We start from the raw sequence: 15007 nt of genomic DNA on the forward strand, positions 1-15007 counted from the left end.
AGACATTCAATAGTTATATAACAGGGGGTAGAAGCTGCCCTTGTGTGTGTGCTTTCAGGCCTTTGTATCTCCTGCCTGATGGGGAGGGGAGAAGACAGAATGTCCAGGGCAGATGGGGTCTTAGAATTATGCTGGCTGCTTTATTGGGAGAGCGAGAAGTATAGACAGAGGCCATAGAGAGGAGGCTGGTCCCAGGGCTGAGCTGAACTGTCCACGACCGTCTGCAGCTTCCTGTGGTCATGTGCAGAGCAGCTGCCGTACCAAGCCGATACGCATGCAGACAGAAGGCATTCCACCATGCTCTGATAAAATTGGTAAGGAACACCCAGCCTCTGACCACATGCGGTGCCTACTCAAGCTTTCATTCGAACTGAATTGAATTAACTGTATTTCTTACATCCTTCACATCCTTACATGAGTAAAAATCTTTGCGTCTCCGTCTAAATGTGCAAAGTGCAATCATTGTAATTTATAATAATTTATAATAAATAGAACAGTCAATGTAACATAGAAATACACTCAAATCAGTGTGAGTTCATCAGTCTGATGGCCTGGTGGAAGAAGCTGTCCCGGAGCCTGTTGGTTCTGGCTTTTATGTTTCGGTGCCCTTTCCCGGATGGTAGCAGCTGGAATAGATTGTGGTTGGGGTGACTCAGGTCCCCGATGATTCTATGGGTCCTTTTTATGCACCTGTCTTTGTAAACGTCCTGAATCATGGGAAGTTCACAACTACAGATGCGCTGGGCTGTCCGCACCACTCTCTGCAGAGTCCTGCGATTGAGGGAGGTACAGTTCCCACACCAGGCAGTGATGCAGCCAGTCAGGATGCTCTCAATTGTGCCCCTGTAGAAAGTTCTTAGTATTTGGGGGCCCATACCAAACTTCCTCAACTGTCTGAGGTGAAAGAGGCACTGTTGTGTCTTTTTCACCACACAGCTGGTATGTACAGACCACATGAGGTCCTCAGTGATGTGGATGCCGAGGAACTTAAAGCTGTTTACCCTCTCAACCCCACATTCATTGATGTCAGTAGGGGTTAGCCCGTCTCCATTCCTCCTGTAATCCACAACCAGCTCCTTTGTTTTTGCGACATTGAAGGAGAGGTTGTTTTGTTGATACCACTGTGTCAGAGAGATGACTTCTTCGTTATTGTTTGAGATTAGGCCAATCAATGTAGTGTCATCGGCAAAATTCTTATTGATTAGGAGAGATTAGCATTATTTGTCACATGTATATTGAAACACTGAAATCAAACTCACGTCCACTTCAGCTGACAGCTCATTCCACACTCTGTCCGCCTTCTGAGTGAAAACGTACCCCCTCAGTTTCCCCTTAAACATTTCTTTCACTCTTAACCTATTGTCTAACCTCTAGTTCTAGTCTCACCTAATCTCAGTGAAAAAAAAGCCTGCTTGCATTTACCCTATGAATATCCCTCATAAGTTTGTGTATACATTTATCAAATCTCCCCTCATTCTCCTACGCTTTAGGGAATAAACTCCAAACCTATTTAACCTTTCACTATAACTCAGGTCCCCAAGTCCTGGCAACATCCTCAAAGGTTCTGCATTCTGTTTTCTTTTTAACGCCTCTCTGCAGAAACTGTCTGAATGGCACACAAAACAAAAGCTATTCACTGTCTTTTCAGTACAGGTGACAGGAAGAAACCAGTACAGTATGGAGTGACTGAGTCTTATTCGCAAACACGAGAAAATCTGCAGATGCTAGAAATTTAAGCAACACACATAAAACGCTGGTGGAACGCAGCAGGCCAGGCAGCATCTAGGGAAAAGAGTAAGCAGTCGACGTTTCAGGCTGAGACCCTTCATCAGGACTAACTGAAAGACGAGATAGTCAGCCCTGACGAAGGGTCCCGGCCTGAAATGTTGACTGTACTTCTTCCTATAGATGCTGCCTGGCCTGCTGCGTTCACCAGCATTTTGTGTGTGTTGCTTGAGACTTATTCGATTAATTAGGACTGGTGAGGTTCGATAGCACTAACACTCAATTCCACAGTTCTCTACCATTAGCCGTCCTGATCAGCAGGGGAGATGATTGGAAACACAAGAGGTTTTGCAGATGCTGTAAACCTTGAGCAACACACACAAAATGCTAGATGAACCCTGTAAGTCAGGCAGCATCCATGGAGGGAACTAGACAGTCAACGTTTCGGAACAAGTAACACACATAAGAGTTGCTGGTGAACGCAGCAGGCCAGGCAGCATCTCTAGGAAGAGGTGGAGTCGACGTTTCAGGCCGAGACCCTTCAGTTAGTCCTGACGAAGGGTCTTGGCCTGAAACGTCGAAATCCCTTACTCACTCTTCCTTCAGTTAGTCCTGACGAAGGGTCTCGGCCTGAAACGTCGACTGTACCTCTTCCTAGAGATGCTGCCTGGCCTGCTGCGTTCACCAGCAACTTTGATGTGTGTTGCTTGAATTTCCAGCATCTGCAGAATTCCTGTTGTTTCGGAACAAGTCCTAGGTCACGTCCGGAATATTTATTCACTACCTGACTTGAATTCCTCCAGCAATTTGTGTGTGTGTGTGGGAGAGAACAGATTAAGCTATCTCAGTTTGTTACTGCATAGCTACTGCTGGCAGAATTTCAGATGGTGACGAGAGGGCGTACAGGAGCGAGATAAATCAGTTAGTTGAGTGGTGTCGCAGCAACAACCTTGTACTCAACGTCAGTAAGACCAAAGAAAAAATGTGGACTTTAGAAGGGGTAAGATGAAAGAACACACACCAATCCTCACAGAGGGACCAGCAGTGGAAGGACTGAGGAATTTCAAGACCCTGGGGTGTCAGTATCTCTGAGGATCTATCCAGGACCCAGCATATCGGTGCAGCTACAAGGAAGGCCGTGGCTATATTTCATTAGGAGATCTGGTACGTCACTAAAAACACTTGCAAATTTCTTCAGATGTACTGTGGAGAGCATGCTAACTGGCTGCATCACCATCTGGCATGAAGCAGAGAGGGGGCTACTGTACAGCATCGAAATAAGCTGCAGAGAGTTGTAAACTTAGTCAATCCATCATGGGCACGAGCCTCCGTAGTATCCAGGGCATCTTCAGGGAGCAACATCTCAAAAAGGCAGCGTCCATCATTAAGGACCTCCAACACCCAGGACATGCCCTCTTCTCATTCTACCATTGGGGAGGAGGCACAGGAGCCTGAAGATACACACTCAGCGATTCTTCCCCTCTGCCATCTGATTTCTGAATAGACGTTGAACTCATGGGCACTACCTCACTACTTGTTTTATTTCTATTTTTGCTCTACTTATTTAATGTACATACTGTATATAATGCAATTCACATTTTTCCAATATTATGTTTTGCATTGTATTTAACAACATAAACCAGTGATATTAAACCTGATTCTGATCTTTCCGAGACTGACCACGGAATGACCAAGCTTGAGGTCTATATAAGCGATACTCTGCCAAAGGATGTCACCGACAAGGAGTGGCTGATAAAAAAAAGATGGGAAGGTAGAAGCCAAAGGAAAATGAAACACAAAAGAGAGCGGAAGTCCATTATCAGCACACAATAAACTTACAGAGATATATTCTTCGATTTGCTTTGCCCCAATGGCAACAGTGAAGTCCTTGCACGTGACCCATTGGACGTTACCGATTTGATAAGGGCTTTTTCCTTACAAAAGAGAGGAAGATTGTATAAATGGTCTGAAAAAAGAACTGTCTGATGACATGAGTGACACAGAATGCTAATTTAGGAACATAAGAGTGCTTACATTTGAATGCACACTTTTATCAAATTGATCCATGCATATGACCTATTGGATATTGCGAATTTGACAAGTGCTTTTTCCTTACAAAAGAGAAGAATATTGTCTAATTGACACAGTTGGAGCCTGTTTATGCCAAACTGTCTGCACCAGCATGGTTCTGGAAACCGTGTTGAGACGCATACAGTACATGCTGGATTATTACAATGGTGTTCAGAGTATGAACGTACCTGCTGTATTTTAAATATACTAGACAACAAAATGGGTGATGGGGTGCAGACGCATCTCTATCAGGTGAGGTGTAAGGCGCTCCTTTCCTCCGCTTGCCTGCAGCCCACCCTTGGCCAAGGTGTAGCACCTGCATAGCGCATTCCCCCCACCCCATCAAAAAAAAAGTTGTTGGTCTGCAAGGACATTAAGATGCAGTGGAGGAACACTACCCACTGGCACGTTCCAAGCTGCAGCAGCACACGCTGAGGGAACGAATGAAGCTTGGTGCGGCTACTGCAAGGACTCAGTGGGGAAGGACAACAGTACAGGGTTCTTCTACTGGAGAGGAGGGGCTGGGTTGGAGGAGGAAAACCCTCAATTATAGTGGTAGCTAACATGCCATCCCGGAGAACCACACGAATGGCAATGGTGCTGGTGATGTGTACGAATGCAACAGAACTGTATGAAAGGGCATTCAACAGTTTATTCTAGTAAATATTCTTTTATTATGAATAAAGTTTATTTTGTTTTTAAAAATCTACACGTCTCCATTTTGTAAACCCATGTCCTGCCGATTGGAATCTTCCCAAAAGCTTTGCAAAGACACCGTCCTCTCCCTGCCTCAACCAGACAAACCTCTCCAGAACCTCATGCAGGAGCTCCCCAAACAGCCTCTACATTTCCATTGTTCATCTGCTCCCAGGTTTTTGCTGCACAGCATCAGAATTTGCCCTCACCCCAATTAAATACTTGCCCATGCCAGCTGCTTGTATCCTTGTCCAAGGACATGGTAAAGTTCGCTGAAACGCAAGACACAAGACTTTGAATAATAAGACCATAAGATGTAGGAACAAAGTTAGGCTATCTGGCCCATCAGGCCTGCTCCACTGTTCCATCATGGCTGATTTATTATCCCTCTCAACCCTATTCTCCTGCCTTCTTCCCATAATTTTTGACATCCTGACTATTCAAAAACCTACCAAACTCTGCTTTAATACCCAATGACTTGGCCTCCACAACCATCCTTGGCAATGAATTCCACAGATTCATCACCCTCTGGCTAAAGAAATTCCTCCTCATTTATATTCTAAAGGGGCGTCTTTGTGTTCTGAGGCTGTGCCCTCTGGCCCTAGACTCACCCATTATAGGAAACATCCTCTCCACGTCCACTCTACGTAGGCCTTTCTATTTTCAACAGGTTTCAATGAGATCCCCCCTCATTCTTCTAAACTCCAATGAGTACTGGTCCAGAGTCATAAAAAGCTCCTCATATGTCAACCACCAAAACTGCTCACCATACTCCAAATGTGGTCTGACCAATGACCTATAAAAGCTCAGTATTACATCCTTGCTTTATATTCCAGTCCTCTGGAAATGAATGCTAACATTACATTTGCCTTCCTCACCACTGACTCAACCTGCAATTCAACATTCAAGTACACTCTGATAATCAAACCTTCATATTATTCCTTAAAACTTAATTGAGGCAATTATTTTTAAAACTAAACAATTGTGCACGTGCCACTTCAGGTATTTCGAGAGTATAATAAAAGCTATGTAAATAACATCACTAAATTATATAAGGCTCGTGTCCATCTCCATTATAAGACCAAAAAACATAGGAGAAGAATTGGCCATTTGGCCCACCAAGTTTGCTCTGCCATTTCATCAAGGCTGATCCAATTTTTCTCTCAACACCAATCTCCAGCCTTCTCTCTGTATTTCTTCATGCCCTGACCAATCAAGAATCTATCAACCTCTGCCTTAAATATACATAAAGGCTTGGCCCACAGCTGCCTGTGGCAAAGAATTCCACAGATCCACCACCCTCTGGCTGAAGAAATTCCTCCTCATCTCCACTCTAACATACATAGAACATACAATAGTACAGCACAGTACAGGCCCTTCGGCCCACAATGTTGTGCCGACCCTCAAACCCTGCCTCCCATATAAGCCCCCACCTTAGATTCCTCCATATACCTGTCTAGTAGCCTCTTAAACTTCACTAGTGTATCTGCCTCCACCACTGACTCAGGCAGTGCATTCCACGCATCAACCACTCTCTGAGTAAAAAAACTTCCTCTAATATCCCCCTTGAACTTCCCATCCCTTACCTTAAAGCCATGTCCTCTTGTATTGAGCAGTGGTGCCCTGGGGAAGAAGCGCTGGCTATCCACTCTATCTATTCCTCTACTTATCTTGTACACCTCTATCATGTCTCCTCTCATCCTCCTTCTCTCCAAAGAGTAAAGCCCTAGCTCCCTTTATCTCTGATCATAATGCATACTTTCTAAACCAGGCAGCATCCTGATAAATCTCCTCTGTACCCTTTCCAATGCTTCCACATCCTTCCTATAGTGAGGTGACCAGAACTGGACACAGTACTCCAAGTGTGGCCTAACCAGAGTTTTATAGAACTGCATCATTACTTAGCAACTCTTAAACTCTATCCCTCAACTTATGAAAGCTAACACCCCATAAGCTTTCTTAACTACCCTATCCACCTGTGAGGCAACTTTCAGGGATCTGTGGACATGTACCCCAAGATCCCTCTGCTCCTCCACACTACCAAGTATCCTGCCATTTACTTTGTACTCTGCCTTGGAGTTTGTCCTTCCAAAGTGTACCACCTCACACTTCTCCGGGTTGAACTCCAACTGCTACTTCTCAGCCCACTTCTGCATCCTATCAATGTCTCTCTGCAATCTTTGACAATCCTCTACACTATCTACACCACCAACCTTTGTGTCATCTGCAAACTTGCCAACCCACCCTTCTACCCCCACATCCAGGTCGTTAATAAAAATCACGAAAAGTAGAGGTCCCAGAACAGATCCTTGTGGGACACCACTAGTCACAATCCTCCAATCTGAATGTACTCCCTCCACCACCACCCTCTGCCTTCTGCAGGCAAGCTAATTCTGAATCCACCTGGCCAAACTTCCCTGGATCCCATGCTTTCTAACTTTCTGAATAAGCCTACCGTGTGGAACCTTGTCAAATGCCTTACTAAAATCCATATAGATCACATCCACTGCACTACCCTCATCTATATGCCTGGTCACCTCCTCAAAGAACTCTATCAGGCTTGTTAGACACAATCTGCCCTTCACAAAGCCATGCTGACTGTCCCTGATCAGACCATGATCCTCTAAATGCCTATAGATCCTATCTCTAAGAATCTTTTCCAACAGCTTTCCCACCACACACATAAGGCTCACTGGTCTATAATTACCCGGACTATCCCTACTACCCTTTTTGAACAAGGGAACAACATTCGCCTCCCTCCAATCCTCCGGTACCATTTCCGTGGACAACGAGGAGATAAAGATCCTAGCCAGAGGCTCAGCAATCTCTTCTCTTGCCTCGCGGAGCAGCCTGGGGAATATTCCGTCAGGCCCCGGGGACTTAGCTGTCCTAATGTATTTTAACAACTCCAACACCTCCTCTCCCTTAATATCAGCATGCTCCAGAACATCAACCTCACTCATATTGTCCTCACCATCATCAAGTTCCCTCTCATTGGTGAATAACAAAGGGAAGTATTCATTGAGGACCTCGCTCACTTCCACAGCCTCCAGGCACATCTTCCCACCTTTATCTCTAATCGGTCCTACCTTCACTCCTGTCATCCTTTTTTTTCTTCACATAATTGAAGAATGCCTTTGGGTTTTCCTTTACCCTACTCTAAAAGGATATCCGTCTATTCTGAGGCTGTGTCCTCTGGTCTTAGACTCTCCCACCATAGGAAACACATCCACTCTATCAAGGCCTTTCACCATTTGATATGTTTCAATGAAGTCACCCCTCATTCTTCTGAAGTTTAATGAATACAGGCCCAGAGCCATCAACCGCTCTTCATATGACAAGCCTTTCAATCCTGGAATCATTTTCATAAACCTTCAAACCCTCTCCAGTTTCAGCACATTCTTCCTAAGATAAGGGGCCTAAAATTGCTCACAATATTCCAAGTGAGGCCTCACCAGTGCTTTCTAAAGTCTCAACATCACATCCTTACTTTTATATTCTAGTCCTCTTGAAATGAGTGCTAACATTGCATTTGCCTTCCTCACCACAGACTCAACCTGCAAATTAACCTTTAGGGAATCCTGCACAAGGACCCCCAAGTCCCTTTGCACCTCAGATTTTTGTATCTTCACTCCATTTAGAAAACAGTCAACGTTTTCATTTCTTCTACCAGAGTGCATGACCATACACTTCCCAACACCGTATTCCATCTGCCACTTCTTTGCCCATTCTCCTAAACTCTCTAAGTCCTTCTGTAGTCTCTCTACTTCTTCAAAACTATCTGCCCCTCCACTTACCTTCACATCGTCTATAAACTTTGCAACAAAGCCATATATTCTATCATCCAAATCACTGACCAATAACCTAAAATGAATCGGTCCCAACACAGATCCCTGTGGAACACCACTAGGCACCGATAGCCAGCCAAAAAAGGCTCCCTTTATTCCCACTCTTCGCATCCTGCAAATCAGCCACTGCTTTATCCATGCTAGAATCTTTTCTGTAATACCATGGGTTCATAGCTCATGTGTGGCACTTTGTCAAAAGCCTTCTGAAAATCCAAGCACACAACATCAACCAATTTTTCCTTATCTATCCTGCTTGTTATTTCTTCAAAGAGTTCCAATAGATTTGTCAGGCAAGATGTTCCCTTGAGGAAACCATGCTGACTATAGCCTATTTTATCCTGTGCCTCCAAGTACCCTGATACCTCATCCTTAATAAACGACTCCAATGTCTTCCCAACCACTGAGGTCAGACTAACTGACCTATCGTTTCCCTTACTGAAGAATGGAGTGACATTTGCAATTTTCCAGCAGATCGGGCAGCATCAGTGGAAAAGATCGGTTGACGTTTCAGGCTGGAACCCTTTGTCCTGACGAAGGGTTCCGGCCCGAAACATCGACCGATCTTTTCCACTGATGCTGCCTGACCTGCTGAGTTCCTCCAGCGTGTTGTGAGTGTTGCTTTGACCCCAGCATCTGCAGATTATTTTGTGTTTGCAATTTTCCAGTCTTCCAGAACCATTCCAGAATCTAGTGATTCTTGAAAGATCATTACTAATGCCTCCATTATCTCTTCAGCCACCTCTTTCAGAACCCTGGGATGTACACCATCTGATCTATCTACCTTCAGACCTTTCAAGTTTCCCTAGAACCTTCTCTCTAGTTATGGTAACTTCACAGACTTCATGCCCCCTGACACCTGGAACTTCCACCATACTGTTAATATCTTCCACAGTGAAGATTGATGCAAAATACTTATTCAGTTCACCCACCATTTTATTGTCCTCCATTACTACCTCTCCACCATCAATTTCCAGCAGTCCAATATCCACTCTCGCCTCTCTTTTACACTTGGAAGAAATTTTTGGTATCCCCTTTAATATTATTGGCTAGCTTACTTTACCTTCTTAATGACTATTTTGGTTACCTTCTGTTGGTTTGTAAAAGCTTCCCAATCCTCTAACTTCCCCTGAATCTCTGTTCTATTGTATGTCCTCCTTTTGGCTTTTATGTTGGCTTTGACTTTTCTTGTCAGCCATGGTTGTCTCATCTTTCCTTTAGGACACTTCTTCCTCTTTGAGATGTATATATCCTGTGCCTTTCGAATTGCTTCCAGAAATTCCAGCCTTTGCTGCTCTGCCGTCATCCCTGCCAGTGTTCTTTTCCAATCGGTTCTGGTCAGCTCCTCTCTCATGCCTCTAGAATTCCTTTACTCCATTGTAATACTGATACATCTGACTTTAGCTACTCCTTCTCAAAATTCAGAGTGAATTCGATCATATTATGATCACTTTCTCCTGAAGGTTCTTTTAGCTTAAGGTCTCTAATCTATTCTGGTTCATTGCAAAACACCCAATCCAGAATAGCTGATCCCCCGGTGAGCTCAACCACAAACTACTCCAAAAAGCCATCTCATGGTCACTCTGGAAATTCTCCCTGCGGTAATCCAGCACCAGTCTGTTTCCCAATCTACCCACATATTGAATTCCCCAATGACTATTGTAACATTGCCCTTTTGACATGCATTTTTTATTTCCCGTTGCAATTTGCAGGCCACATTCTTACTTCTGTTTGGGAGTCTGTATACAACTCCATAGGGTCTTTTTACCCTTGCAATTCCTTAGTTCTATTCATAAGGATTCAACACCTTCCACCTTATGTCAACTCTTTCTAATGATTTGATTTTATTTTTTACCAACAGAGCAACATCACCCCTTCTACCTTAGACCATAAAGATACTGGAGCAGAATTAGGCCATTCAGCCCATCGAGTCTGCTCCAGAATTCCATCACAGCTGATCCCAGATCCCACTCAACCCCATACACCTGTCTTCTCCACATATCCTTTGATGCCCTGACTGACCAGGAACAATCAACTTCCACCTTAAATATACCCATGGACTTGGCCTCCACTGCAGTCTGTGGCAGAGCATTCCACAGATTCACTACTCTCTGGCTACAAAAATTCCTCCTTACCTCTGTTCTAAAGGGTTGCCCCTCAATAATGAGGCTGTGCCCTCTAGTTCTGGATACTCCCACCATGGAAAACATCCTCTCCACATTCACCCTATTTAGTCCTTTCAATACCTGGTAGGTTTCCGTGAGATCCCCCCCGCATTCTACAGAGTGTATCCTTGGACATCAACATGGGCACTAATATACCAGCATCGAGGATCTCTTCAAAAGGCGACACCTCAAAAAGGCAGCATCCATCATTAAGAACCCCCACCACCCAGAACATGTCCCCTTCTTGTTGCTGCCATCAAGGAGGAGGTACAGGAGCCTGAAGACACACACTGAACACTTCAGGAACAGCTTCTTCTCCTCTGCAATCAGATTTCGGAATGGACATTGAACCCATGTACACTACCTCACTACTTTTTCCTCTGATTTTTTTTTTGGTCTCCTTTTGCACTATATATTTCTCCCTATAATTCATGTTTTTATTGTGTATTATACTGTGCTGCTGCTGAAAAACAAGAAATTTCCATGGCATACAGGACTGTGCAAAAGTCTTAGGCACATATACATAGCTAGAATGTTTGCACAGTACTGTATTTGTCAATGTGGCGTGGAGAGCGAGTTTGTTAATCTGGCGGGAGCAAAGTGTGTTGGGAATGGCGAGGTTGGAGCGCCACGGGAGGGGTGTGGCACAGGTGGCAGAGGAGTGTCAGGAATGGCGGTAGCGTGGGGTACAGACCCAAGCAGCCCTGAGACACCAGGCAAGGTCGTTGGATTCCACACAATTGGTTTATTGATCATGACGGAATGTCTCCCTGGTGCTTCCCGCTCCCTCCCCCTTTTCCCAACCACGATTCCCCTCTCCCTGTCCCCTTCCCACTCTCAGTCCACAATAGAGACCCATATCAGAATCAGGTTTATCATCACTCACATACGTCAGGAAATTTGTTTTTGTTGAAGCTGCAGTTCAGTGCAATACATAAAATCACTACAGTACTGTGCACAAATCTTAGGCGTCCTATATGTGCCTACGACTTTTGCACAGTACTGTAGGCAAGTGACGTTAAACCTGACTCTGATCTTGAACGTGTTTTTTTTCCTTACCCTCTTTTATCATCTGTTGTTCAAGATAACTTTTGGCTTTTTCCAGTACCTCTATTACGATAGCTTTTGCCCGTTTCTGCAGCATTGCGTTAACAAACTCCTCATCCATGGTGCCCTGGGATAAAATTTTTTTTTATTATTTCAAAATATACTTTATTCAAAAATAAATATATACAATAAACCATTCAATAACTTTTCATCCTTTACATACGTTTGCATTATACTCAGTACATATCCGTATTTATAGCCACCCACGTGGCATCCAGTAGTTCAGCTTAGCATCTCATTGTTGAGGGGTATACTCCCCGCCCACCGATCCCTCCCACTCCCGCGGGTGGAGAAACCTATACTGTGGTCCTTCCCCACCGGGCCCTTGCGGTGGCTGCACCGAGTTTCAGTGCGTCCTTCAGCACGTACTCCTGCAGCCGAGAGTGTGCCAGTCGGCAGCATTCTCCCACGGGCATCTCCATGTGCTGGCAGATCATCAAGTTTCGGGCCGACCAAAGAGCGTCTTTCACCGAGTTGATGATCTGCCAGCAGCACCGGATGTTGGTCTCCGTGTGCGTCCCCGGGAACAGCCCGTAGATCAGAGAGTCCTCTGTTACGCAGCTGCTGGGGATGAAACGTGACACTAGCCCGTCCATCCTCCTCCACACCCTCTCTGCAAACTGACAGTGCGCAAAGAGGTGGGTCACAGACTCCTCCTCACTGCAGTCCTCCCGTGGGCAGTGGGGTGCGGAGACGACGTTCCAGGCGTACAGGAGGGCTCTGACTGGGAGGGCCCCTCTCACCGCCAGCCAGGCGAGGTCTTGGTGCCTGTAAAATCTTTTGCACGATTACATTTAACCAAACGAGTTTATGGGTGAATTCATTTTGCTGGTTTTATGCTCCAGAGATCCACCTCTTAAATTAAGTTTTAATTTTTTTTTAAAGTTATGGCCGTGGTCCAACAGCGCTATGTTGCTGAAGTCGCTATTACTGAGTGGTAAGGTCCGCTCCCCGATAATTCCACGTGAGCAACCTATCCCGGTTACGCAAAGTAACAACGGTAACCAGGGCGACGCCAATTTCCACCAATAGGATGTCTCCAACGTTGGACTCACCGTGAGAACAAATTCGATGATGTTTAATAAACTAAGTTCTGCTAAAAGATCTTAGCTTAGAAATTTAATCCCCTTGCATATATATATATATATTCAATTCAGTTAAATAATATTCTAACACTAACTTGAAAGCATTAGATGAATGCATTATATTACCGCTTCACGAAGACCTTCCGCGGACAGTCCGCATATGTTGCTGTTACTGAGTGGTACGGTCCGTTCACCGATAATTCCATTCAACGGCGTATCCTGGTTACGCAAAGTAACAACAGTAACCAGGGCGACGCCAATTTCCACCAATAGGATGTCTTCCACGTGTAACAACATTGAATCAGAACCATTGACACTGGCAACACACTCCACATGCTGGAGGAACTCACCAGGCGAGGCAGGCAGCATCTATGGAAAAGAGTACAGTCGACCTTTCGGGCCGAATGCTTTCTGCAGGATATAGAAAGAGCTCGGCCCAAAATGTCGACTATACTCCTTTCCATAGATGCTGCCTCGCCTGCTGACGTACCCCAGCATTTTGTGTGTGTTGCTCGGATTTCCAGCATCTGCAAATTTTCTGTGGGAAGGGAAGGGAAGAAATTATTATCAAAGTATACGTCACCATATACTACCCTGCGATTTATTTTCTTGCAGGCCTTCACAGTAGAGTAAAGAATTGCAATAGAATCATTGAAAGAAATACACACAAGTACTGACAAACAACCAATGTGCAAAAGAAGGCAAACTGCAAAAAAAACCTACCCAAATAAATAAACAAACAAATTAATGAATAGATGAATAAATAGCTAGATCAATAAGTAAATAAATAATACTGAGAACATGAGTTGTGGAGTCCTTATGTGGAATCCATTCAGATTTGAGGTGGGTGAAGTTATCTACACTGGTTCAGGAGCCTGGTACTTGAGGGGTAATAACTGTCCCTAAACCTGTTGGCATAGGGCCTAAGGTATCTGCTTCTTCCTGGCGGCAACAGCGAGAAGAGAGCATGGTGGGAGCCCTCGATGATTGATGCTGCTTTCCTCCGACAGCCCTATTTATAGAGGTGCTCAATGTTGGGGAGGGCTTTGCCTGTGATGGACTGAGCTGTATCCACCATCCACATGGTTTGTAGGATGTGAGAACTCATGTTCTCTATTTATCTATCTATCTATCTATTTATTTATCTATCTATCTATCTATTTATTTATCTATCTATTTATCTATCTATCTATTTATCTATCTATTTATTTATCTATCTATCTATCTATCTATTTATCTATCTATCTGTTTATTTATCTATTTATCTATCTATCTATTTATTTATCTATCTATTTGTCTATCTATCTATCTATTTATGTATCTATTTATCTATCTATCTATTTATCTATCCATCTATTTATTTATCTATTTATCTATCTATCTATCTGTCTATCTATTTATTTATCTATCTATCGCTTTATCTATCTATTTATTTATTTATCTATATCTATTTATCTATCTATCTCTTTATCTACCTATTTATTTATCTATCTATCTATCTATTTATCTATCTATCTATTTACCTATTTATTTTAGTTTTTCGCACAGTTTGCCTTCTTTAGGTTAATTGTTTGCCAGTTTTTTTCTTTTGTTTGTGTGTAGTTTTCCATTGATTCTACTGCATTTATTTGTTCTACTGTGAATGCCTGCAAGAAAATGATATGTACCTGTACATACTTTGATGACAAATTTACTTTGCACGTTGAACTTCGAAAGGGCAGCACAGTGGTGTAGCAGTCAGCGTAACACTATTACAGCACCAGCAAACAGCGATCGGGGTTCAATTCCTGCTGCTTTCCGTAAGCAGATTGGACCTTCTCCCCATTCCCCCGTCGGCTTCCTCAGGTGTTCAGGTTCCCTTCCACATTCCGAAGATGTACGTACACGTTAGTGTTAGTAAGTGTGGCTATGGTACATTGGTGTTGGAAGCATGGCGACACTTGTGGGCTGCCCTCCAGAAAACCCTCGGGCTATGCTGGTTGTTGACACAAACAATCCATTTCAATATAGGTGTGACTAATAAAGCTAATCTGTTCTTTGTTTACTGGTGTCAGGTAAACGAATTGCAGAGTCTTCCTCAGAATTATTTGTTACTGAGGACTCGCGAACTTACACATGGCTACATCATTTTCTGCCCGTATCATTGTGTCAAAATGCTCGACAAGGGCTATTCACCAGGCTGGTATGTCTCCCCAAGGTTTGCATTTCTGTCTTCCCAGGATCACCTTGTCACTTTATGGTAAAATCCACAGATGGCCTCCTCTGCCTAAGCACCTCCCTTCCATTTTCTTTCCCCTCGGTGAAGTAAACATGT

The 15007-nt window shown here is 44.0% G+C and overlaps 1 protein-coding gene across 1 annotated transcript in view; it reads right to left on the reverse strand.

Moving 5' to 3' along the window:
- Positions 1–12889, reverse strand: part of akap14 (A-kinase anchoring protein 14) — a 19357-nt gene extending 6468 nt beyond the window's left edge. Inside the window, exons 1-3 of the mRNA XM_072271321.1 lie at positions 12820–12889; positions 11561–11675; positions 3565–3659 (exon numbers count right to left, since the gene is read on the reverse strand). Of these exons, the coding sequence (XP_072127422.1) occupies positions 3565–3659; positions 11561–11669 (204 nt within the window). The 5' untranslated portion in view covers positions 11670–11675; positions 12820–12889. The remainder of the gene's footprint in view (positions 1–3564; positions 3660–11560; positions 11676–12819) is intronic.
- Positions 12890–15007: the final 2118 nt, after the last annotated feature.

This window comes from Mobula birostris, chromosome 10, assembly GCF_030028105.1.
Source record: "Mobula birostris isolate sMobBir1 chromosome 10, sMobBir1.hap1, whole genome shotgun sequence".
NCBI lineage: Eukaryota > Metazoa > Chordata > Chondrichthyes > Myliobatiformes > Myliobatidae > Mobula > Mobula birostris.